Here is a 27,697-nt window from a genome sequence, read left to right on the forward strand (position 1 = left end):
GTCTCCTCTTTTTGTTTGTACAATGGGATGCTGCTAGTTCAACCTGGTGGGTTGTTGGTGGTGGGGGTGGGCGGTGGGAAGGTTTGACTGAATGAGTTAATGTTCAGTGAGTGTTTTGCCTTGTACCTGTACAGGTTTTTAAAAAATTGAGATATGTTTGCCACTTGACATTGGATGAGCTTAAGGCATGTGACCCATTAGTTTGATACATTTATACTGCAATATTGTTGCTATTGTAGCCTTAGCATCATATATAATGTATTTCTTATAGTGTTGGGGAAAATTCAGATCTAGACTCTTAGCAAGTTCAGTATTTACAATAGCATTTTGTTGTCTGTAAACACTGTACTGTGTATTAGGTTCCAGGACTTATTTCTCACCCAGTCACAAGTATATAGTTTTCTAACAATATTACTATCAAGTCTTCAAAGTCCTGAGAAATCTCTCCTCCATAAGCTGTTCCCAGTGATTCCCTGACTAGGGTTCTCCTTAGTACATTTCATGTGTTTTGCGTGTGCATCTCATTTCCCTTCAAGAATTTTAGCTCATCCAGGCCAGCCCAGTCGGATATCGTTTCCTGCTTTTTCTCACAGTATTTAGTAGCACCCCCTGCCCATAACGCATCGTGGGGCCCCAGGCAGCTGTAAGCTGAGTGGCCATTGCCGTCTTCAGCCCTGTGTGTTGGGAGTTTCTGTGCTCACGCAGTACAAGTACTTGAGCTGCAGGAAGGGAAGGTGAAATTACTGGTTTCAAAATATAAAAGAAAATGACTCGGGCTTCCCTGGTGGCTCAGTGGTACAGAATCCGCCTGCCAATGCAGGGGACATGGGTTCGATCCCTGGTCCAGGAAGATCCCACATTCCTCACAGCAGCTAAGCCCGTGCACCGCAACTGTTGAGTCTGTGCTCTGTAGCCTGTGAGTGGCAGCTCCTGAAGCCTGTGCACCTAGAGCCTGTGTTCTGCAACAAGAGAAGCCCGCACACCACAACTAGAGAGGAGCCCCTGCTCACTGCAGCCAGGGAAAAGCCCCCACAGCCACAAGGGTCCAGCACAGCCATAAATAAATAAAATTTAAAAGAGAAAATGGCCCAAGTCTAAAAGCATAATTGGTTATTTCCATAGAACATAACGTGTCAGTCAAGTTGGTGTTCATTTAAGAAAGCTACATTTAACTGTTAAGAGGTGAATGAACAAACAAATGTGCTTTACCCACTCGATGGAACAATATTCAGCTATAAAAAGGAATGAAACACAGAGGCTAGTACATGGCTGAACCTTGAAAATGTGGTGCCCAGTGAAAGAAGCCAGACATAACATGCCACGAGTTGAATGATTCCATTTCTAGGAAGTGTCACAAAGAGGCAAATCCATGGAGACAGGAAGCAGACCACTGGGGACCAGGGACTGGGGTGACGGAAATGAAGAATGACTGCTTGGGGAGGGTGGGGGTATCTTTCACGGTGATGAAAATGTTCTAAAATCGGTGCTGGTATTGGTTATACAAGCCTGTGGGTGTACCAGAACTACTGAATTGTGTACTTTCAATGGGAGAGTTGTATGACCTATCTCAATGCACGTGTGCTCAGTCATGTCTCTTTGTGACCCCATGGACCGTAGCCGGCCAGGCTCCTCTGTCCATGGGATTTTCCAGGCAAGAATACTAGAGTGGTTTGCCATTTCCTTCTCCAGGGGATCTTCCCAACCCAGGGATCAAACCTGCGTCTCCTGCACTGGCAGACGGATTCTTTACCATTCTGCCACCCATCTCAAAGGGGTTTGTAAAAAAGCACATGTGGGGCTTCCCTGGTGGTCTAGTGGTTAAGACTCTGTGCTTCCACTGCAGGGGACATGTGTTCGATCCCTGGTTAGGGAAGTTCCCTGCATGTCGCATGTCATGAGTTGCAGCCAAAAAAGAAAAAAAAAAAAAAGGAAAGCACACTTATTGTGGAAGCAGGTGCATAAGAGGAGGGGCTAGTCCATGAGACCTGCAGGGGCTGAAAGAGGTGGTAGCTGAGGAGCTCGGCTGCCTGCAGCCCAAAAACCAGGGGGTGCCGGTGGATGGCAGGGAGCCTGGGAGTATGTGTGAGTGGACCCTCAGGCTTCCCAGAAGACTTGCCGTGCTTCTGTGCTGGTGGTCCTCATGTGTGCAGGAGGGAGGCCTTGGGCCTGAAGCATGGAAATAAGACCCCTCAGCTGCGGAGAGCCATTTCTGAGGCTAGGCTGGCCCTTCTGTTTACTTTGCCCACCCTAACTAAGTACTGGGAATAACAAACCCCAAATCAGACCTCAGAACTCAATATGGTGGTGATGGTTGCATAATGTCATGAATGTACTCAATGCCACCAAATTACCACTTTCAAATGGCTAAAATGATAAATGTTATGTTCTATCCATTAGACCACACACAAAAAAGGGCCAACCATGCTACACTGCCTTCTGCCCCAAGAGCTCTATTTACAAGACTTGAAGAGGCAAATCTTTTTCTTTTTTTCCTAGACAGAAAAGGGATTTTTTTCCCCCTCACTGATCAGAAGCACCCCCTTCCTCCCTCCCTCCTGGGGCTAAGAACTTTTTTAGAGGCTTCTGATTGGCTGGGTCTTTGCCCTGGAAGCCCCCTCCTCCCCTTCCCATCCCCTGCTTGCTGGGAGAGTGGATTGAAGCTGAACCCTCTCCTTTGGGAGAGAAGGCTCCTTTCTGGACTGTTTGGAGTTGCCCTGCAGAGAAAGGCTGGTGGCGTGGGGCTCCCTTGGGCCAGCGGCAATGCCAGCGCTCCTGGGCTTCCTTGGTCTGGTCCTGTTCTGGGTGCTCGTGCCAGCGACTGCAGGGAGTAAGTAAAGCTGCTCAACCCTATTCTGTTGGGGCGAAGGGGCGGCAGCCCAGATCCACTTGGGATGGTGTTTTTATAGCCAGTTTACCGGTCCTTCTGCACATTCTTGGTTTTACCTTTCATGGGGGGAGAAGGAAGGAGAGATTACAAGTGGGTCTCTCGTCTCTCTCTCACTCCCATCTTCCACCAACATCCTCTGGAATCCAGAGTCCAGATTTGAAATCCTGAGTGAGGAAACGCTGACTTCTAGGCTCCCCAAGCCTGTGTGCAAGGATGCTTAGCAGTCTGCACGGTAACAATGTGAAATGAACTTTAATTTGTTGTCTGTATATTGCAGGAAGGTATAAGACAGCACTATCCACTAAAAATACAGTGCAAGCCAATATGTAATTTTAAATGTTCAAGTAGCCACATTTAAAAAGTGTTAGAAGGTAAAATTTTAAAGCATTTTTAAAATTTTATTTTGGTTGCCCTGATATTCATTGCTGCGCATGGGCTTTTTCAGGTTGTGAGTGGGGGCTTTTTAAAAAAAACAAACAACTTTTAATTTTGTACTGGGTTTAGCTGATTAGCAATGTTGTGGAAGTCATTTCAGGTGAACAGCAAAGGGACTCAGCCATACATATGTAAGCGTCCATTGTCCTAGCAGAGGCGTCTCTTGTTGCAGGGCACTGGCTCAGTAGTTGTGATGTGTGGGTTTAGTTATCCCACAACATGCGGAATCTTCATGGACCAGGGATCCAACCTGTCTCCTTTGCATTGGCAGGTGGATTCCTAACCACTAGGATCACCAGGGAAGCCCTGAAATTAATGTAAAAGTATATTGTAATTGTTGTTCAGTCGCTAAGTCATGTCTGACTCTTTTTTACCCCATGGACTGCAGCACACCAGGCTTCCCTGTCCTTCTTGTCTCCCGGAATTTGCTCAAATTCATGTCCATTGAGTCAGTGATGCCGTCCAACCATCTCATCATCCTCTGCTGCCCGCTTCTCCTTTTGCCTTCAATCATTCCCAGCATCAGAGTCTTTTGCAATGAGTCAGCTCATCGCATCAGGTGGCCAGTTATTGTACTTGACCCAAAATATCTAAAATATCATTAGAAAATGTAATCAATATAGAAATTATTAATGAGTTTTATTTTCTGTTCTTCGAAATCCAGTGTGTCCTTTATACTTAGAACATTTGAATGTTAAATATTCATTGCAAATGCTTGCTCTCTTATTAGATATCTTAAAATGTTGAGTTGAAAGAGATGAATGAAGTCATTATGCTTTTGACTTTGGGAGTGGGGCATGATGAGGTTTTAGTATTGAGTGGAGAAGTACTTATTTGAGACAGTAAAGATGGGAGATATGAAACAGTTATCTCAACCATTCTGGGTAAGACAGAAGTAGGGGTTAAAGTCAAGGCATGGATCCTCAGATTTTATTAAACAAGGTAAATTTGGACATGAAGCAAGACTATTTATGGTGTATTCTGTAGAATGTGATAAGGCAAGAGTGGGGCTAAACATGCAAGGAATTCTTGAAAACACTAGGCTTATATCATAGTACTATGCTGCTGCTGCTGCTAAGTCGCTTCAGTCGTGTCCGACTCTGTGCGACCCCATAGACGGTAGCCCACCAGGCTTCCCCGTCCCTGGGATTCTCCAGGCAAGAACACTGGAGTGGGTTGCCATTTCCTTCTCCAATGCATAAAAGTGAAAAGTGAAAGTGAAGTCGCTCAGTTGTGTCCGACTCTAGCGACCCCATGGACTGCAGCCTACCAGGCTCCTCTGTCCGTGGGAGTTTCCAGGCAAGAGTACTGGAGTGGGTTGCCATTGCCTTCTCCATCATAGTACTATATCACTTTGTTTTATATAATGTGCTTTGTGGAGAACGACGATTCCATCATTTAATAAAAATTAGCTCAAATCCCCACCCCCAATTCTTTCACATACTGAGTCATTTCAAACATCTTTTAAAGTTTTCCACGGGGAGTGGGAGGTTCAAGAGAGAGGGGTCATGTGTATACCCACGGCTGATTCACACTGGAGTATGGCAAAAGCCAACACAAAGTTGGAAAGCAATAATCTTCCAATTAAAACATTAAAAAAATTTATTAAAAAGTTTTCCGATAACTGACTTGAGCATAGGTTTTAAATTTTATTAAAATTACATAAAACGAAAGGCTTCTTCATAGCACCAGCTACATTTCGGATGTCCACTAGCCACATGTGGCTGGCAGATACTTCCCAGTCAGTGCAGGTCCCGTCACAACTGTTTTACTCATTGTATTTTCCCCTATTTGCCTCTCACACAGTTGGTGCCTAGTGAGTCTGTGCTGGCTGGGTAAATAAATGAATGGGAATCAGACTTGACCTCTGAGAAAGCTGAAATGAGGCTCGATTTCATTCCTGAGTGGTAGAGATGACATCAATTTCAGTCCATTTCCAGTCTCTCCCTAGAAGTGATGGGAAGATTTATCACTCCCCCATTTTCAACATTTCCCCCTTCTTGGTTGATACGTTTAGTAGGATAATTGAATGGTCTTTGTTCTTCAGAAACTTTTTTTTTAAAGCTTTAGATATGTCTTTGTAAGTGCTTGAAAAATGGAAGGGAAACAGACTTTGTTCAAGCAGAATGCTCTCCGAACACCCCTTCTTCCTGGGAGCTCGTGGTAGACCCGGGCTTGCAGGCATCACTGCTCTTGGCGTAGCTGGGCAGAAAAAGCCGATGCAGAGGTTATCGGTGGAACAAAGAAGCTGAATGCTGGATCTGTGCACAACTGGGAGTTTAATGGTTATGCACGAACATGTTTAATTTGGAGCCCAGGGTTCAAGTGATCAAAGAGCTGAAGGCAAGTTGGCAGGGAAATTGATTGAGTTAAATATCTTTGAAATGTGATTTTATCCATTGATATTCTACTTTAATGCAAAGAGTATTTTGTTGGATGAGCCAAAACATTCAGGGAAGCAAAAACTCTGCCAAATACCCTACTGTTTTCTATTATTGCAAAGGTTTAAATGAAATGGCATAAAATATACTTTGCCCCCATTTTGGGAAACTATATTTTTCTTAAGGGATTAAAAACAGGCTGGCACATGTCATGATTACCAGTTGAGGCACAGTAGGGTGGTTTTGAGAATAGAAATGCTCTTACTGGAAAGTCATTCTATGAAAATGGCTGCAGATGGACCCCTGGCTAAGGCTGTTCTGAAAGGATATGGATGATGTCCAGGAAATGCCAGGTATGTGGCTGGAAGGAAGGACAATGAGGAGTAGGTGGAAATGGGGAGTCTTCAGGTGAGGGTTGGGATGGGCGGGTGGAGAGAAGACGGGCCAGGGAAGAGGTCTGAGGGTCCCCAGCAGAGCATCCTTGGCAGCCGGAGGAGGTCCCTGGCTGTTCTGCTCATACCCTCATTGTCCTGCAGCTTAGATGGTGGGTGAATGAGGTATTATGAGATCGACCAGGGAGCTGAGCCAGATACCATCCTTCATTGCCAAAGTCTTCCGGGCTTGCCTTTTTTGGTTCACCCATTCCTTTATTCACTCACTTATTCCTTTGTAACAATGTAGTGGTTAAGGCTGTGGACTCAGGATGCCTGGGTCCAAACCTTGGCTCCTCTACTAACTGTGTCTCAGTCTCTGGGCCTCCGTGAAATGGGAGTAATAATCGCACTCACGACAGGCAACTGTCAGGATTGAAGGCGCTGAATATATAACTTGTTTGGAACAGCACTTGGCACATGATAAGTGCTGTATGCTACATGTATTCATTCATTTATTCATTCCAGTATCGACTGGGAACCAGGCACTCAGGGATACAGTTTTGATGAAGATGACCAAGATACTGAAGTCATTAGCATTTTTATAAGCATTGTGAAGAGAATAGGATGTTAAGATAGGGACTGACAAGGGGGGGTTTACTCTGGACAGGGAGACATGCTCACGCTGGGGTCTGAAGGAGCGTAGGGTGTGAGAACTGGAGGAAGAGTGTTGAGACCAGAGGGAACGGTATGTGTAAAGGCCTTGAGCTGGAGAAGGAGCAGCATGGCTGGAGGTCGAGTGGGGTGAGATATGGCCAAAGGGGCAGACAGAGGCCGGCTGGCTTGGGAAGGATTTTATTATGAATGCATGTGGGTTGGGGTGGTTGGGGAGAGACTTAGGAGCTCTTACGCAGGGAGTGATGCGATTAGATTAAGGGCTTTAAAACATGGCTGTAACTGTTGGGAATGAACTGTGGACACGGAACAGTTGGAAGGCTACTGCCGTGGTCTAGGTGAGAGAAGATGAGGCTTTGCCTGGAGCGATGGCTGTGGGGATCGAGACGTGAATGGAGAGAGAGAAGGATGGAGTAAGGGAGAGAGGGATGGATAGATGGATAGAAAGATGGACAGAGAGAGACCGACGGATAGATGAATGACAGGAGGGATGGATGGGTGGATAGAGGGAGGGACAGACAGACAGATGGTTGGAGGGAGGGAGGGGTCCACAGAGAGGTGGATGGAGGGAAGGAGGGATGAGCTGACGAGGGAAGAGGGGCTGGAGACCTGATGGAATTGGCAGCACTTGCCGACACGTGGGGCTTGGGGTGATGATAAGAGGGAAGGGGAAGCACAGCTTCCAGGTTGCCAGCTCGAGCAGTAGGAGGACACTGGTATTAGTACCCAAGATGGGGAAGAGTGGGGCGGCTGGAGGGCGCACGGAGGTTACTCCTGGATCCACGCGAGAGAGGAGAGCAGGAATTATCTCTTTTTGTCCCCCTGGCCCCTTTAATGTCCTCTTTCCAGAGCAGGTCAGCGGCCCATGGGAGGGGGCTGTTGCATGTCTCCTCCTGGCCTTGCCCTGATTCCATCTGATTTGTGATTTCAGAAATGCCAGACTCGCTGGTGGGGCAGGCGGCCTCCTGCATGACTTCCTGCACAGGTGAGTCTCTCCGGAGACCTTATCACACTTCTTGTGAACTCAAGACAGGGTGTGGCAGGGGTTTGGGGAGGCGAAGCTGATCATGGCAGGTCTAATTAGGGACAACCCCTGAGGGCCTCAGCCACATTCCCAGGGAGACCAGTGGGGAAGAGCAAGACTGGTTTTGCAAAGGCCACCCAGTCGTCAGCATTTAGAGAAGCAAATCACACACTCAGGTTAAAATGTCCTTAAACCATCCCAGCCCTAAAGCCCTGGGGCTTTCCCTCATACTCTGCGGTCCTCAGGTGGAGTAAAATCTTTAGCCAAGTGATTCTATTTGCATCTTGGGGTGGAGTAGATGAGAGAAACTGGAGGCAAATGGCTTAGAAGGAAGCATTTTCGGAATGTGAGATGTGGTTATATTTTGAGCACAAAGAAATGAACATGAATGTGTTCATTCAATTTCAAAGCCCAGGAGAAGGATGAGCTGTCATAATTAATACTTTAATGGTGTTTCACAATTGGTCTGTGGTCTAGATAGAAGTTTCGGGAATCACAGACTCTCTGCTCTCTAGATCCGATCTACCCCAGAGTACCTCCCCCACATCCCCACTATCTCCAATACCTCCAGACTAGCCAGTTCTGCTGCTCTGTGTTCTGTAAAGATCAGGGAACTCTATCCAACCCACCCCCCTGTCCCTGCTGATATCCACCAAGGCAGTAGGTGAGGAATCATCAGACAGCCAAGGTTTGGATTCCAGCTCTGCAACCTTGGGTAAGTTAGTTAACCTCTCTGAGCCTTGGTTTCCAATTCTGTAAGATGGAGAAAATAAGAGTACCCACTTCAAAGTTGTTATGAGGCTTCCAAAAGCTAATGTAAAATAGATCAGTGGTTCACAACCAGGATGACGGTATCTACCAGGGACATTTTGCAAAGTCTGGAGACAGTTTTGCTTGTCCCAACTGGGGCGTGCCACTGGCATCTGGAGATGCTGTTGAGCATCCTATAATGCACAGAACAGCCCCCACAACAGAATTATATGATATCAAAATACTGATACCATGGAGGCTGAGAAACTCGAGTGTAGAAAACCCTTAGAAGAGGGCCTAGCACGCGAAACACTAGGTAACATTGATTAAGCACTCCTTGTGATTATCTTCGTTTTCTTCTTCACTCTCTTGGGGTCTGCAGCCTTCCCCTGAGCTGGGAGCAGGAAGCTCACAGGCCGGATGAGAGGGGAAGGTGACAGTTAGGATGCCTAAGTAGTCCAACTGGAGCTGAGTCTCAGAAGGTGTCAGATTGTCAAGGTGACACCGTGTGCCCTCTCTCTGCCCTCCAGGGTCAGCTGATCCTTACCTCCCTGTGGGCACCAGATACATCTATCACTTTTCCACTAACACCAGCACCAGCCTGCAGGGGGCCCAGGTGGAGGGGAGTGGCCTTGGTCTGCAAGGCTTGGTCACCCTTGATGTGCTTGGCCCTTGCCAGATGGCCTTACAGGTGAGTATCACTGAGTAACCAGGGGGTCATGTTGACATGGGGGAGGGCCATAGGGAAGCCATAGCACCTGAAATCAAATTCAAGTGAGGGTGCTAGAGTAACATGGGAATGTGGCACCATTTTGGTTGTAGAGGGTGCCAGGGTAGATCCAGTGTTGGGAAGAGTAGAGATTAAAGAAGGAGTGAAGGGTATTCCTTGGAGCAGGTATAGCCACAGGATGGGATCAAGCTATGTCCTTGGGAGAATCAGTTCAGTTTGGTTCAGTTGCTAAGTTGTGTCCAACTCTTTGCGACCCATGGACTGCAGCACACCAGACTTCCCTGTCCTTCACCATCTCCTGGAGTTTGCTCAAACTTATGTCCACTGAGTCGGTGATGCCAGCCAACCATCTCGTCCTCTGTTGTCTCCTTCTCCTGCCTTCAATCTTTCCCAGCATCAGGGTCTTTTCTAATGAGTCAGTTCTTTGCATCAGGTGGCCAAAGTATTGGAGCTTCAGCTTCAGCATTAGTCCTTCCAATGAATATTCAGGACTAATTTCCTTTAGGATTGCCTGGCTTGATCTCCTTGCAGTCCAAGGGACTCCCAAGAGTCTTCTCCAACACCACAGTTCAAAAGCATCAATTCTTTGGCATTCAGCTTTCTTTATGGTCCAACTCTCACATCCATACATGACTACTGGAAAAACCATAAATGGAGGGTCACAATTGGGAAATTGTAGGTCCCAGGGGTGAGCAAAATCAAACCAAATCAAGGCTTTGTAAGCAAAGGAGCAGACTATGATGGACAGCCCAGAGCCAGTTGGGGACTCCAGGCCTGCCCTGGGCATCTCTGTACAGGCATACCACAGAGAGATCGCAGGTTTGATTCTAGGTCACTGAAATAAAACAAATATTGAAATAAAGCGAGTCACACTAATTTTTTCGTTTCCCAGTGTATATCAAAGTTACGTTTGTACTAAATTGTAGTTTATTAAGTGTGCAATAGCATGTCTATAAAAATACATAATTAAAAAATACTTTATTGCTGAAGACAGTTATCATCTGAGCATTCAGGGAGTTGTAGTAGTAAGATTAAAGATCACTGATCATAGACCATGCTAACAGATATAATGAAAAAGTTTGAAATATTGTTAAAACCACTAAAATGTAACACAGACATGAAATGAACAAATGCTCTTGGAAAAACTGAAAGACTTGCTCAATGCAGGGTTGCCACAAACATTCAATTTGTAAAAAAAAAAAAAAAAAGCAGTTTCTGGGAAGTGCAATTAAGTGGAGCACTGTAGAACGAGGTCTGCCTTTGTGGACAGTGGTGGTACTGGGTTAGGTCAAAGTGGAATTATGAGCTAGATTCTCTTAGTGGCTGTAGTGATGAAAATCTTTTTCATCAAGATTTTCCTGAAGCTTTCTCATGTTCCTGCAAGCGGACATGCCTGACTATTCTCTGGTCTCTTTCTGATGACGCTCATGTGTTTCCTGGACAAACCTTCCCACTCTGCATAAATGGCTGCCTAGTTTCCACTGAAGTCTCATGTCCCATTTGTAAGGGGTTTTTGAACTGACTGGAGTGTTTGCTGATGAGAGTTTCTCAAGACTGCTTTGTTATGTTTTCATGTAGACCACAGGATGGAGTCTTTTGTGAGGTGGCTCTGAGCTGCCTCTGACTTCTTAAACTATCCAAGTATTGGTTTCGGTCAGAATTGCCACTTTGCTGTCCTTTAAAGTCCATCAAAACTGTAGGGGTTGTTTTTTCCACAGTCTTCACAAGACAAATTATGTACTGCTGCAATTTTGTTTGTTTGTTTGTTTTTTTAGCGTTAAAAAAAATGGATACTGTTAAATGTTGACAAGGGTAGAAAGAAGGGGCTCATTTCAGAGACTCGTGGCACAGTGAATTCTCTGGCAGTCCAGTATCTAGGACGCCATGCTTCCACTGCAGGGGGGCACAGGTTTGACCCCTTGTCAGGGAACTAAGATCCCAAAAGCCACACAGTGTGGCAAAAAAAAAATTGTGTCATAAATGGAAAATTTACAGCCACTTAGGAGGCAATCCGTTAAGTATATTTTTGTAGGAAAAGGGTGAACGTAAGTATTCAGGACAATGAATTTTACAGATTGAACACTCCTGTGTAGCCACCTCCAGATCAAGAAACTCCCATAACCTCCCTCTTTCTCTCTTCCAGTCCCTTCTCCCAAAGGCTCCCCTGAGTTCCAGCACCATGGATTAGTTTTGTTCGTCTTTGAACCTCTCTTTAATGGAATCACGCAGGAGGTTCTCTTTTGTGCCCGGTTTCTTCTTATTTTTTATTTTGATTTTTTTTTGATCATGGTAAAATATACATAATATAAAATTGATAATTTCAAGTGTTTCAATAGCAATATGTATACTCCTGTCGTGTAACCATCACCATGCTCCACCCCTAGAATGTTTTCATCATCCTAAGCAGAAGCACTGTGCCCCTTAAATGACATATATATAGTTTATTTATTGGCTATGCTGGGTCTTTGTCATCGCGAGTGGGCGCTCTCTAGCTGCAGTGCTTGGGTTTCTCATTGCCACAGCTTCTCTCATTTCAGAGCTCGGGCTCTAAGGCACGTGGGCGTCAGTAGTTGCTGCTCTTGGAGTCTAAGCATGGGCTCTGGGCTCAGTAGTTGTGGAACACAGGCTTAGTTGCTGCACGACACGTGTGATCTTCCTAGACCAGGGATCGAACCGGTGTCCCCTGCATTGCAAGGTGGAGTCACACTCTCTGGACCACCAGGGAAGCCCAGGATTAGTTACTCTGAAAACGTGAAATCACGGGGCAAAGAAACTATGTGATACTATAATGACAGACACATGTCATCATACGTTTGTCTAAACCCATAGAATGTAGGACACCAAGGAACCCTCATTTTTATTAGGGGCTTTGGGTGATGGTTATGTATTAGTATAGGGTCAGCAGTTGTGACTTAATATCCCACTCTGGTGGGGGATGTTGATAATGCGGAAGTCAGGGGGTACATGGGAAATTTCTGCACCTTCCTCTCAGTATTGCTATGAACCTAAAACTGCTCTAATAATAATAAAAGTGAAATCAGTCAGCTTAGGGATGCAGGGTTTTTAAAAATTGTTTTGTTTTTGGCTGTTCTAGTTCTTTGTTGCTGCCTGGGCTTCTCCTTAGTTGTGACTAAAGGGCTATGGTCTAGTTGCGGTGTGCAGGCTTCTCATTTCAGTGGCTTCTTTGTTGCAAAGCACGGGCTCAAGGTGCTCAGGCTTCAGTAGTTGCTATTCCCAGGCTCTAGAGCACAGGCTCAATAGTTGCGGTGCACAGGCTTAGTTGCTCCATAGCATATGGAATCTTCCTGACCTAGGGATCAAACCCACATCTCCTGCATTGGCAGGCGGATTCTTTAGCACTAAGCCACCAGGGAAGCCCGGGATGCAGGTTTTAGGGGTGATTTTATTTTTCATCTTTAGAGAGTCCATCTTTTTTAGCAATAAGTACACACATGTGTGAAACCATGGCGATCTGGGGACATCCAAGTCTTTTATTCATGATGACAGAGCATTTTTTGTTTGCTTTGCAATCCTAGCTTATTTTTGTTTATACTGTGTAGCCATATGAATCTCTCAGTCAAACTTCCAGGGCCTTTTGGGGAAAAATGAGAAGCTAATGGGGCTTCCCTGGTAGCTCAGCTGGTAAAGAATCTGCCTGCAATGCAGGACACCCAGGTTCAAGCCCTGGGTCGGGAAAATTCCCTAAAGAAAGGGATAGGCTACCCGCTCCAGTATTCTTGGGCTTCCCTGGTGGCTCAGCTGGTAAAGAATCCACCTGCAATGAGGAAGAAGCTAATGAGAACTTTCTGTACAGTGAGTGGGGAACAGAGGGGCCTGACTGTTTAAATTATTTACCCTGGAGATATTCAACATCTACCACCTCACATTAGAACCTTCTGCTCAAGGGGCAGATCTCCCTGCCTACCCCTCCCTCACCAGCATGAATCACGAGGGGGCCCAGAACTACTTTAGGTGGGGGAGGGGGCGCTGGTGTGGTCCTGGAATATCCCAGGAGAGGTCACCAACTCAGTGCATCCTGCTTCAGCTCCAGCACTTCCAGCTGACATCCATCCTGGGGTCCAAGGTGGTAGTTCTGAAGCAGTCGGAGAATTTGAGGTAAGACACTGGGCCTTGCTCCCCATGGGGCTGCATACATGAGCCCGGCTCCCTTTTCCGACGGCCACTGGGTGTACCAGATTGTATTGAAAAAATCCAATTAGGGTAACCCCCTTACAGCAGAGAAAGGCCGTTTTAGATTGAAGTTCAAAGAGGATTCCATCTTTGTTTTGACCTTGTAAACACCCAGGTCATTGATGAGGACCACTGGGGGTTGTTGTGATGTGGGAGCCTTGAGTGGCTCCAAAGAGCTTCAGATGGCCTTCCCTTATCTGGAGGAAGGAACTCTCGCCCCATATTTTCCTGGCTGTCACTCTCAGCATGTCCAGATTTTATGTCTTCCCAGCACCCTCTGGGCTTCATCCTTAAGAACATTCTGGAAGACACTGGCACCCATTGAGGCCTGCCCTTCTCCTCCTCCCCCCTGCTGAGATGGGGGTTTTCCCTGGAGACCCATAGCTTCTTTCTCCCTTCCCAAGCCAAGCTCCCCTTGGTGATCCAGCCAAGCCTGGAATTCTCCCTTGGCATGTTTCCCAGGGACTCCTGACAGTGGCTTCCTGGCCACAAAGCTCAGTCCAGCCGCCAGTCTGAAGACAAGCCCATCTCCGCAGATTCCTCTTCCTTTTTGATTGCAAATTCATTTGTTAAAAAAAAATAATAAAGCCTTTGTGCAGGGATACAAGGATGGGGGAGCTGCCAGGGGCAAATGGATCCCCACTGAAAAGCTTAGGGGGGTCCTCTCCGAGGGGGCAGGCAGGGCTATTGTCCCTGGGGAGTCTCATCAGAAATGCTAAGTCAGTGCGAAGGGCTGTCAGCTCCTGGAGAGACCAGACTGACACTAGTTATTCCAGAAGGGGCGGGAGCCATTAGCATTTCTCTTGAGGCCTGAGGCCCTTGGGGCTGCCACGGTGGGTGGGAGGGTGGGGGCAGACTCCACGTGGAGCTGGAGAGGGGGCAATGACCTCCCCGGGAAAGTTCAGTAGGGACACTTGTGTCCCCCAAGGTTCTGCTTGCTGGCTGCCCGGTGGGGTTTGGGGCTTTGCCAGTTTCCCCTTCATTACGGGGCACCTCCCTCTTCAACGCTCCCCACACAAAGAGGAGTACTCCCCAAGCCCTCGCCCCCAACCCTGTCTTCTCCCTTACCACGCACATAACCCTAACCATACCAGACACAGGCTCCTGGTCTGTGTCAGGTGAGGGGCAACGGGAAGGGCACTGGGCTAAATTCTGGACCCAGGTCCTCCCAGACTTGCTGTGTGATCCTCTCCGGTCGCTCTCCCTCTCTGGGCCTTGTTTCCTCCTCCTACAGTGCTGGAGCCTAAGTCACTTCTGCCATGGTCCGTGTGTGGCTTGGAAAAGAATTTCCAGACACCAGGCAGAATGAGAGGAGAATAAAGTTTGGTAGAGTGGGAGACCCTGATAGAACAGCAGGCTGGCTCAAGGGAGAGCCGAACCCTTTTGCAGGCGAGCAGCCACTTTTTTAGAGCCTCAAGACAGAGAAAATTCCTACTTGAAGAGTGGCATTATGTCATTGGTTAGGATGCTATAGGGTGGGTAATAGGCTGGGTATTTTACTTAATAGGGGGTCAGGGTTAGATCTGGAGGCTCATGGCAACAGTTGCTATGGGGTTTGGTCAGTTCCAGAGATTTTTATCCTGTGACCTTGGTGCAGGGCTCCACAACTTTCAGCTCAGGGTGTCTGAGACCTGTGACTCCGGAGCCATCCTGCCTGGGTTCGGATCCCAGCTGTGGCCCTGAACAAGTCACCTTACCGCTCGGAGCCTCAGGTTCCTTCCTATATAACGTGAATGCGCTGGGAAAATGAGAAGTTTTGCAATGCAGGACGCCCTGGGAAGTTCAGCTTTTTCTTTTTTTTCAAGCTGGGTTCACCCATTTTATTCAGGTGGTGACAAGGCTGGGAGTAGCTTCAAGCATAGACTTGGCTGTCTTGTGTGTGGTTTCGCTGAGACCTGGCTGGAGAGCTGAGCTGAGTTAGGAAGCCAGGCCATTTGGGCGGGGTGTGGGGATAGCTGCGTGCTTCCTACGGGACTGACCTATAGGAGGGGCCCACGCTGGAGGGGCAAGGTTGCGGTAGCAGAGAAGAGGTGCCCTGGGGCCTTAGATGGGCCGGCCCCCCCTGACGCCCACCCCCGCGCAGCGCTGTCCTGGGCCGGGAGCCGCTGCGCTTCGTCCTGCAAGCGGGGCGCGTGGTCCGCCTGTGCCCCCGACGAGCCGAGCCGCGCTGGGCCCTGAACGTGAAGCGGGCGGTGCTGAGCCTCTTGCAGGGTCATCCGGGTGTCCGCGACCCCCACACCGTGGAGGAGGTGAGTTGAGTCTCGAGAGCGGGGTGGGTGATGGAGTGACGGGGAGCAGGGCGCTGACTGGGTCCCGCTCGCCCAGGTGGACATCCTGGGCAGGTGTCCCACCACGTACCAGCAACTCGGAAGCAGGCTGCACAAAACCAAGGCCCTGGCGCGGTGCTCCCTGCGCAGGGTGCGCGCCTCCCTGCGCTCGCAGGCCCTGCCCGCCACCGAGGAGGTGAGAGCGGGGCTCGCCCCTACCCTGTCCTTCCTTTTTGGCCCACTCCCTGTTCTCTTCTCCTCCTTCCCAGGCTCTGTCCTTTCCCTCCCCCACTTCCTCATCTCTCATCCTCCTCTCCCCACAGCACCTAGCGCCCGCCCCCCCCCCCACCCCCGACTTCCCCTTCCCTCTTCTCCCCATCTCCTTCTCTCTCCTCCACGGTTCCCTGCAGATGAAAGTGTTGTGTAAACAGTTCAGTTCAGTCGCTCAGTCGTGTCCAACTCTTTGCGACCCCATGGACCATAGCACACCAGGCCTCCCTGTCCATCACCAACTCCCGGAGTTCACTAAAACTCATGTCCATCGAGTCGGTGATGCCATCCAGCCATCTCATCCTCTGTTGTCCCCTTTTCCTCCTGCCCCCAATCCCTCCCAGCATCAGAGTCTTTTCCAATGAGTCAACTGTTCACATGAGGTGGCCAAAGTATTGGGGTTTCAGCTTTAGCATCAGTCCTTCCAAAGAACACCCAGGGCTGATCTCCTTCAGAATGGACTGGTTGGATCTCCTTGCAGTCCAAGGGACTCTCAAGAGTCTTCTCCAACACCACAGTGTAAACAGTAGGCATCTATATAAGGATAGGAGGTGATCACTATTAACATAACTAATACAGAGTCTCAGCATCTAGAAGCGGCTGCAGGACTGCAGATGCCGGCTTTCTTCATTTTCCAATTGAGGCTTTATCCTTCCTCCCCTTGGGGTGACTTCTGACTGCTCTTTCTTGCCTCCCTTGGTCTCCCACCTCTGTCCATGGGGAGGGGGATCCTGAAGCTCCAAGGTAGTCCCCAGTGGGCTTCCCCCAGCCTTGGCTGTTGCTACCAATTTGGGGGTTCCGGGGGGTTCCCTCACTCCCAAGGCCTGGCCTGAGCCTCCGCCTCTTCCCCACATGGTCCAGCAGTCCGGCCTGGCCTCCCGTCTGACCTGCATCCAGAGTTTGCAGGCCGGCGTGCTGCGGGAGGCCTCCTGCACGCAGCTGGACACCGCAGGGCCCCTCTCCAGGGAGGCAAGTGCTGCACTGATGTGGACCTTTTCCTCGCTCTCCCTGCTGCAGGAGGTACCCCTGGACCCAGCTGTCACAGGTGATGGGGGCAGGGGTGGGGGGTGGCCCCTGGACCCTTAGGTGAACCTCCCAGTCTCCTCTGACCAGAGGGGCTCCAGCAAGCAGAGGCTCCACTGCTGTGTCCCTGTCTGGACACCCTTGAACACCTTCTGAAAGTGGCCATTGTCAGGGTCGGCCTCTTTTTCTGGAAGTTTCTGTCAGCTCACATGGCTCTCAGGCTTGGTCTTGGCTTCCTCTCTGGGTCGTTCTCAGTGGAGATGGCATCTTCTGGTTCCCAACTTTTGTGGGAGAATCGACCTTACGCCTGATGACCCTTCAATGTGACCATTTTGGGGGCGAGCTGACTCAGGTTTCCTGATTTTCTGGAAAGTTCCTGCCAACATAGAGCATCCCCTGGAGCATGGTTCCCTTCTATGATTTTTGTACAGAAAGAAACAAAGCAAGGCATGCATCTGAGGGAAAGAGATATATATTTTTTCTGCGGTGAAAAAAATGGCTGTCTCCCTGAATCAGGAAATAAGGATGGTTAATTCTTACTGCTGACAGTTTGGAAGGATTTACTGTGGGCCAGTATCTGTGCTGAGTGCTTTATGTGGATTATTTAATTTAATTCTCCTCATGACCCCATTAGGAAGTTACTGTTGTTTTTAGTTATATTTATTTCACTGAAGGAAGCTGTGTCCAAGAAGTAAAAATGACGTGTCTGAAGTCACAGAGCTAATGAGAGACAGAGCTGGGACTTGGACCCGTGGGGTCTTTTCCACAGCCCTGATGGATAATCAGGTTTGTCTCAGAGAACAGGCTCGCTGCCTGCACCACCCCAGGGAGAACCCAGCAGATGGGGACTGAAGCCCTGGGTCTTCCCAGCATTCCGTTTGGTTCCATGGAGCACAGGCTGAGATCCTAGGCTGACCTGCCCCCCGAGGCTCCCTCAAACACAGACACTGGCCATGACTGGGGCATCTAGTTTCAGGATCTGCCTGTTGGTTGACCATTGAGTTGAATGAGCTTTTCATCTTTTTTTTTTAAACAGGTGTAATTGAGATGTAATTCACATACTGTGTAGTTCATGCATTTAAAGTGAATAATTCAGTGGCTTCTAAAAGTCGGAGTTGCCTATCCATCATCAGAATCAACTTTATGACATTTTCGTCACCCCAGAAGAAACCCTGCACCCATTGGCCATCACCTCCTGTTCCCCCAATTCCTGGCAACCACTAATCTACTTTCTACTGCTAGATTTTTCCATTCTGGACAGTTTGTATAAGTAGAATGAGATAGTATGTGACCTTTCATAACTGGCTTCTTTCACTCCCCATAGGTTTATCCTATGGGATGAACCTATCTTCCCAAGGTTCATCGTGTTGTAGCATGTGTCAAAGTTTCATTTCTTTTTCTTGCTGAATAATCTCCCATTCCATGGAGGAGGTTTCCATGTTTCCTCTGGCAATACCCAGAGGGTTTGGGGGTCACCTCACTGGGCCCATCCCTTACTGATGGGCGCATGGACTGTTTCCCGTCTTTTGCTTCAGCAGGAACGCTGGCATGATTTTCTTGTGTGTGTTCCCCTCCCCTGTTGCCAGAAACATACTGGAGGGAGTCTTGGCAGGGTGTGGGAGTGGCTCCCAGGCGTCCTTCTACTCACTCTGACATTTCCCCCCATGTGGTCATCCCTGCTAAGAACGTCTCACCTCAGATTCAGATGGTGGAGACTTAACCCCGAGCAGCTTGTTGTACGAGTGGGAGGAGACCCCATCCCAAGCCACGGTGGCCGCAGGGGCTGCATCAGTGAGGAGGCTGTGCCTGGCTCGGGCCACAAGCTTTGAGGTAAGTGGCTTCTCCAGCCCCAGGCCAGGGTCTGCCTGGGGCCCTGGGATACCCTCCTCTTCCTACCAGATCCTTTCAGGTCCACTTGGTAGAATATTCAATATTAGAGATGCTGGGTACTGTTGGGCAGGTTATGCACTGCACAGCTGTGCCTGGCTGTGAAAGCAAAAGGAAGAACTCTAGCAGGTGTGTGCAAACCTTGACCTAGGGCTGACTGGAGAGGAGCCTGGAGGAGGCCTCCTTCTCATCGGCCTGTCTGCGGGCACATGGGCCTTTAGGGCCCCCAGACCAACCTTCGGGACCTGGCCTGTCCTACAGATCTCTCAGGACACACACACACACACACACCCACATACACACACAATCTGGAGGAAGAGATGGCAACACACACACCCCCCGCCACATACCCACCCCACCCACATACACAATCTGGAGGAAGAAATGGCAACCCACTCCAGTATTCTTGCCAGGATAATCCCATGGAGAGAAGAGTCTGGTGGGCTGTAGTCCACGGGGTCACAAAAGAATCAGACATGACTTAGTGACTAAGCAACAACGAATACACACACAAGAATATACTGAGACTCCCCTGGCAGTCCAGCGCTTAAGACTCTGCACTTTCACTGCTGAGGACCTGAATTCGATCCCTGATTGGGGAACTAAGATTCCACAAGCTGCACGGTGGCCAAAAAAATGGAATATATTGAATTTGTATAAAATACATTGAACGTGTAGTCAGTAAATATAGACTATATGTATGTATGTATTGAAGACTCAGATACACACACACACTGTACATTTTGCGTGTACGTAGCAGAGACACGCTTGCAGCTGGCTCTTCACTGTTTCGGGGTCTGGGAGCCAAGGCCCCAGCTCATTGCTCTCTGGAACCCCTGATCTGGGGGGCTCTGTGGGGGTCAGAGAGGAGTCAGAGAGCAGCCCCAAGGAGAGGGCCCACAGCCCCGCGAAGTGGTGCTCCAAGCCTGAGGCTAGAGGGTGACAGAACTGGCTGTTCGCCCGGGCGCCCTGGCACTCCTGGCCCCCTGGGGCGCCCTGTGCACTGTCGGATGTTTAGCCGCCTCCCTGACCTCTACCCGCCAGTGTCAGCATCACCTCCATCCCTGTCACGATAACCCAGTGTCTCCACGTGTCACCCGAGTCCCCTGGGGAGCTCGCTCACCCCCACTGAGAACCATGGCTCTGCCTCCTGTGTTCCAACCTGCCTCCTTCCATCTGGCCCCAGAGCCTCAGCCCCGGCCCCCTGACTGGGCATTTCCCCAGCAGAGGCAGCTCAGGGCCAGGCATGTCGCGGGCCTGTCTCCCCTCCTGCAGCCTGGCAGCAGTGGCCCCAGAGGGCGCGGGGCGGCTGTCCTGTCTTTATAGCGCTAACAAGGAAGCAAATTGTTCCCACCAGGGAGGTCCCCTGGGCTGGGGTGAATTGCTGAGGACTTTGTTCCTGAAAATAGCTTCTTGGGGATGCCTGAGTGCACATCAAGCAGTGCTTCGCATCCCTCTCCCCAGGAGAGGGCCCGCCGGTTACCAGGGGGATGGCCCGTGGGCTTCGGCTGGGAATGCCTCTGCCCCACCCCATTGTTGGTGGGCAGGAGACAAGATGGGTTTTTCAGTTTAGAAACAAAACCAGGGCTTGGGACTCAATAGAGCAAATTCCCCAGCCTGACCCTCTGCAGAGAGGTCCCGGGGATTTCGATGTGAGGGGCAGAGGCCTGGGGTGGCCAAGAGCCTGGTGGAGTGAAGGAGAGGATGGGGAGAGAAGGTGGGCGGGTCAGTGCCCGCCACGTCCCCAGGCTGCCAGGGAGGACGCCTGAGGAGGGCACAGCTCCTGACCACCATTCTGGGGTACTCAGAGCACCCACCTCACAGACACTGACTCAACACCGACTCTGTACAGCCAAGCGTGGATGGTGGTGTGCCAGGCTGGCTTGTACTGACTTGCCAGAGCTGATGGTTAGCCTCTGGACATCCTGCAGGTTGGTTGCTAAGCAGACATCACCAAAGATGAAGTTATACTCTAATGAGAACCTGCTGTATAGCACAGGGAACTTTATCGGTGCTCTGTGGTGACCTAGACGGGTGCTGGAGCTAACTCGCTTCAGTTGTGTCTGACTCTGCGACCCCCATGAACTGTAGCCTGCCAGGCTCCTCTGTCCATGGGGATTCTCCAGGCAAGAATCTTGGAGGGGATTGCCATGCCCTCCTCTAGGGGAATCTTCCCAACCCAGGGATTGAAACCAGGTCTCCTGCATTGCAGGTGGATTCTTTACCCTCTGAGCCACCAGGGAAGCAACAATACTCCGATTAAACAAAAGATTGTTAGACCCATTTACACTGAAAATGAATCATATTCAAAATGAAGGTAATGAGTACTCATTATCATCGTCTGCTAGTTATTTCACTACATTTTTATCTTGCGCTGGTGGTCACTGGCATCCACTGTGGCTTAGAAACAAGCCGCGATGGCTTGCTTCTCTACAGTGACCGCACGTCCGCGTTCAGTGATGGCACCTGGGCTGCTGGTAATGGCCACAGTGGGAGTATTGATACCACGGAAACGGTCAGTCGGGGCTTTTTATCTCCCCTCTCCAGGGCCTTGAGTACAGGATGCTGGTTAAGAGCATGGGTTCAAGTCTCAGCTCTGCCACTTAGTAGCCCTGTGGCCGCTGTCACCTGACTTAAGTGCTCTGTTAAGTGAGGAGAGTCATGGCCCCTCGTAGGGTCAAGATCAAATGAAGTGTCTGTAACGTGCCTAGAACAGTGCCTGGCCCACAGTGGAGGCTCCACGCAAAGCATCCATTGTCGTCGTTATTACTGTTGTGCATCGATGTTGCTGAAGAGGGCATGGCAACCCACTCCAGGATTCTTGCCTGGAGAATCCCATGGACAGAGAAGCCTGGCGGGCTACAGTCCATAGTCACAGAGTCGGACACGACTGAAGTGACCACACCCACACCCACACCCACACCCACACCCACACACCCACACCAGCTCCGCCAGCAAAAGTCACACAATCGGGATGCTGCCTACCCTGGGGGCAGACACTCTGGTGGGAGGGTTGGCCCATGAGGCCTGTTTCCTGTTTGCGTCCGGCTGAAGTCAAGCTGTGTGCACAGAACTCAGTCCCAGCCGCTGAGAGCAGAGGAGGCCTGAGTGACGCAAGCCCGTCCCTGCAGCCGTGGACCCCCGGCTGGGTGGGGTGAGGACTCGCTTTTGGCCTTGACCAAACCCAGCAGGAAGCCAGGAACCTCATCACTCTTTCTATGGCTTTGGGTTTGGGCTGAGGCAACAAATCTGAGACTGAGGGGGCACGGGGGAGGGAAGGCAGGATGTGGGGCCAGCATCCCAAACCCACTATCTCCTGAAACTCTGAGAGGTGTGGGCTCTGAATAGAGTCCTTTATTTCCTCGAGTGTTTGGAGACTTGGTGACTGTGTTGGTCAGACCTGTAGACAAGGGGCGAAAGCTGCAAACCCCTGCCGATTAGCCATCACTGTTCATAATTCTGAAAAACGTTCACATATTTTCTTTAGTTGGAAATATCAGACACTTTGTGAAATATGGTAGGACTCATTACAATAATTACGATCATTGTAACGTGTTGTTTAGTTGCTCAGTTGTGTCTGACTCCTTTGCGACCCTGTTGACTGTAGACCGTCGGGCATCTCTGTCCATGGGATTTCCCAGGCAGGAATGCTGGAGTGGGTTGTCATATCCTTCTCCAGGGGATCTTCCTGGCCCAGCGATCGAAACCCCGTCTCCTGCAAGTCTCCTGCATTGCAGGTGGATTCTTTCCCACTCAGTCACTGGGCTTTTATTAGAGCATAAAGTCCACGAATATACACGCCATCTCTCCTTTTCACCCCCATGTCCCTGGCCCATGTCCCTGGCACATAGTAGGTGCCCAATAAATGTTTGTTAAACTAAAAAATAAAAATGGGCCAGCCTATGTGCCAGGAGCTTAGGATTCAGTGGAAAGAAACCCACATGAGCAGCCTCATCTCTTTAGGTCTGTGAAGCTTGGGAGATACTGGAGTTCCCATGTTCTTTGGAGCCATGTTGATGGCTCAGCTGGTAAAGAATCTGCCTGCAATGCAGGAGACATGGGTTCGATCCCTGTGTTGGGAAGATCCCCTGGAGAAGGGAATGGTGACCACTCCAGTATTCTCACCCAGAGAGTCGCATGGACAGAGGAGCCTGGGGGGCTACAGTCCATGGTGTTGCAAAGAGTCGCACACAACTGAGTGACTAAGCACATCTGGAGACAGGGGGATGGATGAGGTGACCTTTGGGGTTCGAGTCTCTCACGCTGCCCCCTCTGATTTCCAGGCCACAGAACTGTTCCTGACTTTGGTGTCTGAGCTCCGAGGCCTCTCTGCGGATGAGCTCATGGAACTCTGGGGACTTTCTTTTAAATGCCGAGACAACTGGTAAGGGGCTGGGCCAGGAGTTGGCTGGGGGGTCCTGGTGGGGCTGGATAATCTTGCTGCTGTCCTAGGTCGCCATCGAGAGATGGTAGTGGCATTTCAGCTCATCCCTGTGATATGTTATCTAATTCCTGACTTGTCCTTCAGTCTGGGGACATCTGCCAAGAAGACGATTAAGCGGGGAGCTTGGAGGTTCCCACGGGGGCTGGAGACTGGAGGCTGGGGAGACTGGAGGCTTCGGGGCCTGGCGGGGATAAAGACAGGCATTGTTCCCTCCCCACACAGGGTGCCTCTGGCAGGGAGCCGGAATTAGCATTCCAATGCGCCTTGGGTTCCCTTCTGCTGGGAGTGGGGGGTGCTGAGCAGGGCTGGGATCCACGCCCACACCCTGCTGATGTGGGGCCAGCAAGGGGTATAGAGAGGCCCCAAGGGTGGAGGGGAAGTTCTGAGGTCCTGCCTCCAGGGGCAGAGGACTGTAGAGGGTCGAGGGGGAAACCTGTAGCTCCTTTCCCAAGTTCAGCTGTTCACTAGGCCCACAAGATTCAGATTTCAGGTCTGTGAGCTTTTCAAAGGCTCTCAGATCTTGAGACCTGAAAAATACTTTATTGACTCAGAAATAAGAAAGAAATCCACCCAACCCGCTGCCGCCCACCATATCAACATTGTTGTTTAGTTGCTAAGTTGTGTCTGATTCTTTGAGACCCCATCTTAGCCCACCAGGCTACTCTCTCCATGGGATTTCCCAGGCAAGAATGCTGGAATGGGTTGCCATTTCTTTGTCCAGGAGGTCTTCCCGACCCAGGGATTGAACCTGCATCTCCTGCATTACAGGTGGATTCTTTACCACTGTGCCACCAGTGTGTTAATCGTTCAGTCATGTCTGACTCTTTGTGACCCCATGGATGGTAGCCCACCAGGCTCCTCTGTCCATGGGGATTCTTTTTTTTTTTTTTACAGTATTGTATTGGTTTTGCCATACATCAACATGCATGCGCCATGGTGTACACGTGTTCCCCATCCTGAGCCCCCCTCCCACCTCCCTCCCCATACCATCCCTCTGGGTCATCCCAGTGCACCAGCCCCAAGCTCCTGTATCCTGCATCAAACCTGGACTGGCGATTCGTTTCTTATATGATATTATACATGTTTTAATGCCATTCTTCCAAATCATCTGCCCCCCCTCTCCCACAGAGTCTAAAAGACCGTTCTATACATCTGTGTCTCTTTTGCTGTTTCACATACAGGGTTGTCGTTACCATCTTTCTAAATTCCATATATATGCGTTAGTATACTGTATTGGTATTTTTCTTTCTGATTTACTTCACTCTGTATAATAGGCTCCAGTTTCATCCAACTGATTCAAATTATTAGAACTGATTCAAATGTATTCCTTTTAATGGCTGAGTAATACTCCATTGTGTATATGTACCACAGCTTTCTTATCCATTCATCTGCCATGGGGATTCTGCAGGCAAAAATACTGGAGTGGGTAGCCATTCCCTTCTTCACTGGATCTTCTAAACCCAGGGAGCAAACTCAGGTCTCCTGCACTGCAGGCAGATTCTTCAGACAGTCTGAGCCACCAGGGAAGCCCGTGAATCAACATTATCACATGTCTATTTGAACAACTACCAAACTTAATAGCTAATAACACACAGATACCGTCCAAGCCTTTTATCTGTGTTCACTCATTTAATCCTCACAATGACCCCATGAGGTAGGTGGTTTTATTCCTATGTAACAGTTGTAAAAGGAAACCAAGGCACAGAGCAGTTAGGAAACTTGCCCAAACTCACAGAGTTTAGATTTGAACCCAGGTGGCCTGTGCTTATCCATCAAATTCTTAGGGTCTTAAATATAAGTGATACTTGGGCACATATTAGCTGTCTTTGCTGTAGGGAGGGGCCTCTGAGTCTCCATGTGGAGTTCCCTATTCCCCTGGTGACTCACCCTACTTGTCACTTGGGATATTCCCACAAGTCCCTGTGTCTCGCTTGTCTACCTAGATGTTAGGAGTCAGGGAGGTGGGGAGATCATCCCCAAATCTAGAAGTTTCCAAGACGACTGATACTCTTGAGAGATTTCTCTTGCCCTCACCTCCTCCTCCATGTCTGCCCAGAGCCTGGTTTTCCTGGGCCCAAATCTATAAGGGAAAGAGAGGAAATACAAGGGCGAGAGATGGGAAGGGCAGGTGGGATATCTCCAGAGGAAGAGGCTTGTGTTCCTGAGGCCTCATGATCATCTTGGAGCTGGCCCAGTCATGAGCATTCCCATTTTATAGATGAATAAACTGAGGCCAGAGACTGTTTATGGGCAGATGGTGTGTGCGAGTCGAGGGTGGGTGGGATGCCTGGCCCTCTGTGGCCGTGGATGTCACTCATCAGGGTTGATAAGGTGGAGGGCCCAATCCGCTCCACCCTGTGTACCCTGCTGCCTGTGTGACCCATCCCTGGGAGCCTCGCATTTCTACTGTAATTGAGGCACCCACCCGCATTCAGCCATCATCTCCCCATTTAGACTCATCACTGTGCAGAGGTTCAAAACCTTTCCTGAACATACCAACCTTTCTGTAATTTCAAAAAAAGAAAAAGGAAAGATTGTGATGTTGGGCTGAGAGCATTAGAGGTTTAATGAGGGGCTTCTGTTTAACGCGGGGCCACCTGACAGTTGTTGACTCCTGTTCTTCGCAAGGGATTCTTGTCCTATGAGGTGAGTGTGGTTGGTTTTGGGAGAGCAGTGGGCAGGGACTCACATCACCCCAAACTGCTGTGTCTCCAGAGTGGGCTGAATTGCCAGGGTTTAGACTGGGCTTCCTTGGCAGGTCAGAGGGTAAAGAATCTACCTGCAATGCAGGAGATTGGGGTTCAATACTTGGGTTGTGAAGATCCCCTGGAGAAGGTGATTGGCAACCCACTCCAGAGTTCTTGCCCAGAGAATGCCATGGACAGAGGAGCCTGGTGGGCTACCGTCCGTGGGGTTGTACAGAGTCAGATACGACTGACCGACTAACTTTCAGACAGGGCTGCTGGTGTCTCCGGGGCCCTAAGAGCACAGAATCCCCACCAGGCTGCCTGGGTCTGGCTCAGCCCCTTTCTGGGTGTGTGAACATGGACACGTCCCTGCCTTACCTCTCTGAGCCTCTGATTGCTCCCAGATGACCGGAGGCTACATGAGGGAGGCGTCCTGGAGGACACTTGGGCGTGTAGGCTGCCATCGTGAGGTTCCCTGGGCCTCTCTCCATGTCAGGCAGCCGCTGGTGGATGCCCTGCCCTCCTGTGGCACCGAGGCCTGCGTGGGCCTCATGGCAGAGCTCATCATGTCTGGGGAGGTGGAGGCAGACGAGACAGAGGCGTGGCTCTGGTCGCTGGCCTTCATCCCGGAGCCCACAGATGCTATGGTCCGCGCGCTGCTGGTGAGCACTGTGCCCTGCCCCCACCCATGTGGCCCCGCCCCTGCTCCGCTGCTGATTGGACGCAGCAGGGAGGGACGGGGGACCTGCTGTCCTCCAGGGTTTGTGCCTCTGCCTGGTGGGGCCAGTGGAGGCAGATCAGAGAAACGGGGTTTGAGTCTCAGCAGTGTCCCAGCCAGCTGCGTGATCCTGATCTATCTGAGCCCGTTTTTCTGATCTATAAGATGGAGATCGAACAGTATTTGCCTCTTGGGCTCGTGGTGAGAAATGAGATGCTGAATGTAAAGCACTTCTCTGGATGCCTCGTGGGGAGACCCAGCAGTTTAGAGCTGCTATTCTTGTAATCAAGCGTATTTAATGAGTCTCAGGATTAAGAAAGCGTGTGAAACTAGGCTAGGGATTTTTAACAACCCAAGGAGGTCCTATTTAACCCCCATGATGCCTCTATGATGTAGGTGCTTTTATCCCTCCCATTTTACAGATGAGGAAACTGAGGCCCTGGGAGGCTGGGCAGCTGGCCCAGGTGATGCAGCTGCTGTGCCTTTTTCTTGGACTGTGGGGCGTGTCCTCATTCACCTGGGGGCGTGTCCTCGGGGGGCGTGTCCTCACCCACCAGGGGGCAGGCTCACTTGTCACTCCTCACTCTGCCCTCCCAGATTGACAGGGGGCCAGGATTCAGAGGCCACCAGTGGGGAGTGTATGGGAGACCCCTGGGCTGGCTGATGCAGGGGAGGGGTCTCCAGCAGGATCTCTCAGTCCCTCATGCTGGTCGGACTCTTGACTAACTGTCCAGGTGGAGCGTGGGGAGCACTCACCCCTGTCCCCCCCGCCCCTGATACCTGCGTTTACAGTAGGGCCAGTCCATGCAGGCTGTGTGGTTGGCTCCGTTCAACAGGGAACTGGGCACTGAGTCAGAGCCAGGCTAGGACTGGGCCCAAGGGGCATTGCTCACAGCCTAACAGGTGACACGGTGGCCACACAGACAGCAGTGCCCTGCAGGGCCCGCGGGGACTCAG

The 27,697-nt window shown here is 50.1% G+C and overlaps 1 protein-coding gene across 3 annotated transcripts in view; it reads left to right on the top strand.

Annotated features, from left to right (window-relative positions):
• Window positions 1-27,697, top strand: part of LOC102408196 — a 181,301-nt gene that overhangs the window by 21,760 nt on the left and 131,844 nt on the right. Inside the window, exons 1-10 of one of the 3 annotated variants that reach the window (XM_045164285.1) lie at window positions 909-2,827; window positions 7,681-7,734; window positions 9,054-9,214; window positions 13,299-13,369; window positions 15,528-15,693; window positions 15,770-15,907; window positions 16,843-17,026; window positions 18,689-18,834; window positions 23,175-23,275; window positions 26,519-26,684. In XM_045164285.1, the coding sequence (XP_045020220.1) occupies window positions 2,761-2,827; window positions 7,681-7,734; window positions 9,054-9,214; window positions 13,299-13,369; window positions 15,528-15,693; window positions 15,770-15,907; window positions 16,843-17,026; window positions 18,689-18,834; window positions 23,175-23,275; window positions 26,519-26,684 (1,254 nt within the window). In that variant the 5' untranslated portion in view covers window positions 909-2,760. Of the gene's footprint in view, window positions 1-908; window positions 2,828-7,680; window positions 7,735-9,053; window positions 9,215-13,298; window positions 13,370-15,527; window positions 15,694-15,769; window positions 15,908-16,842; window positions 17,027-18,688; window positions 18,835-23,174; window positions 23,276-26,518; window positions 26,685-27,697 lie in introns of those variants that run through there. The other 2 variants (XM_045164287.1, XM_045164286.1) reach the window with 2 other exon arrangements.

This window comes from Bubalus bubalis, chromosome 24, assembly GCF_019923935.1.
Source record: "Bubalus bubalis isolate 160015118507 breed Murrah chromosome 24, NDDB_SH_1, whole genome shotgun sequence".
NCBI classification, from domain to species: domain Eukaryota; kingdom Metazoa; phylum Chordata; class Mammalia; order Artiodactyla; family Bovidae; genus Bubalus; species Bubalus bubalis.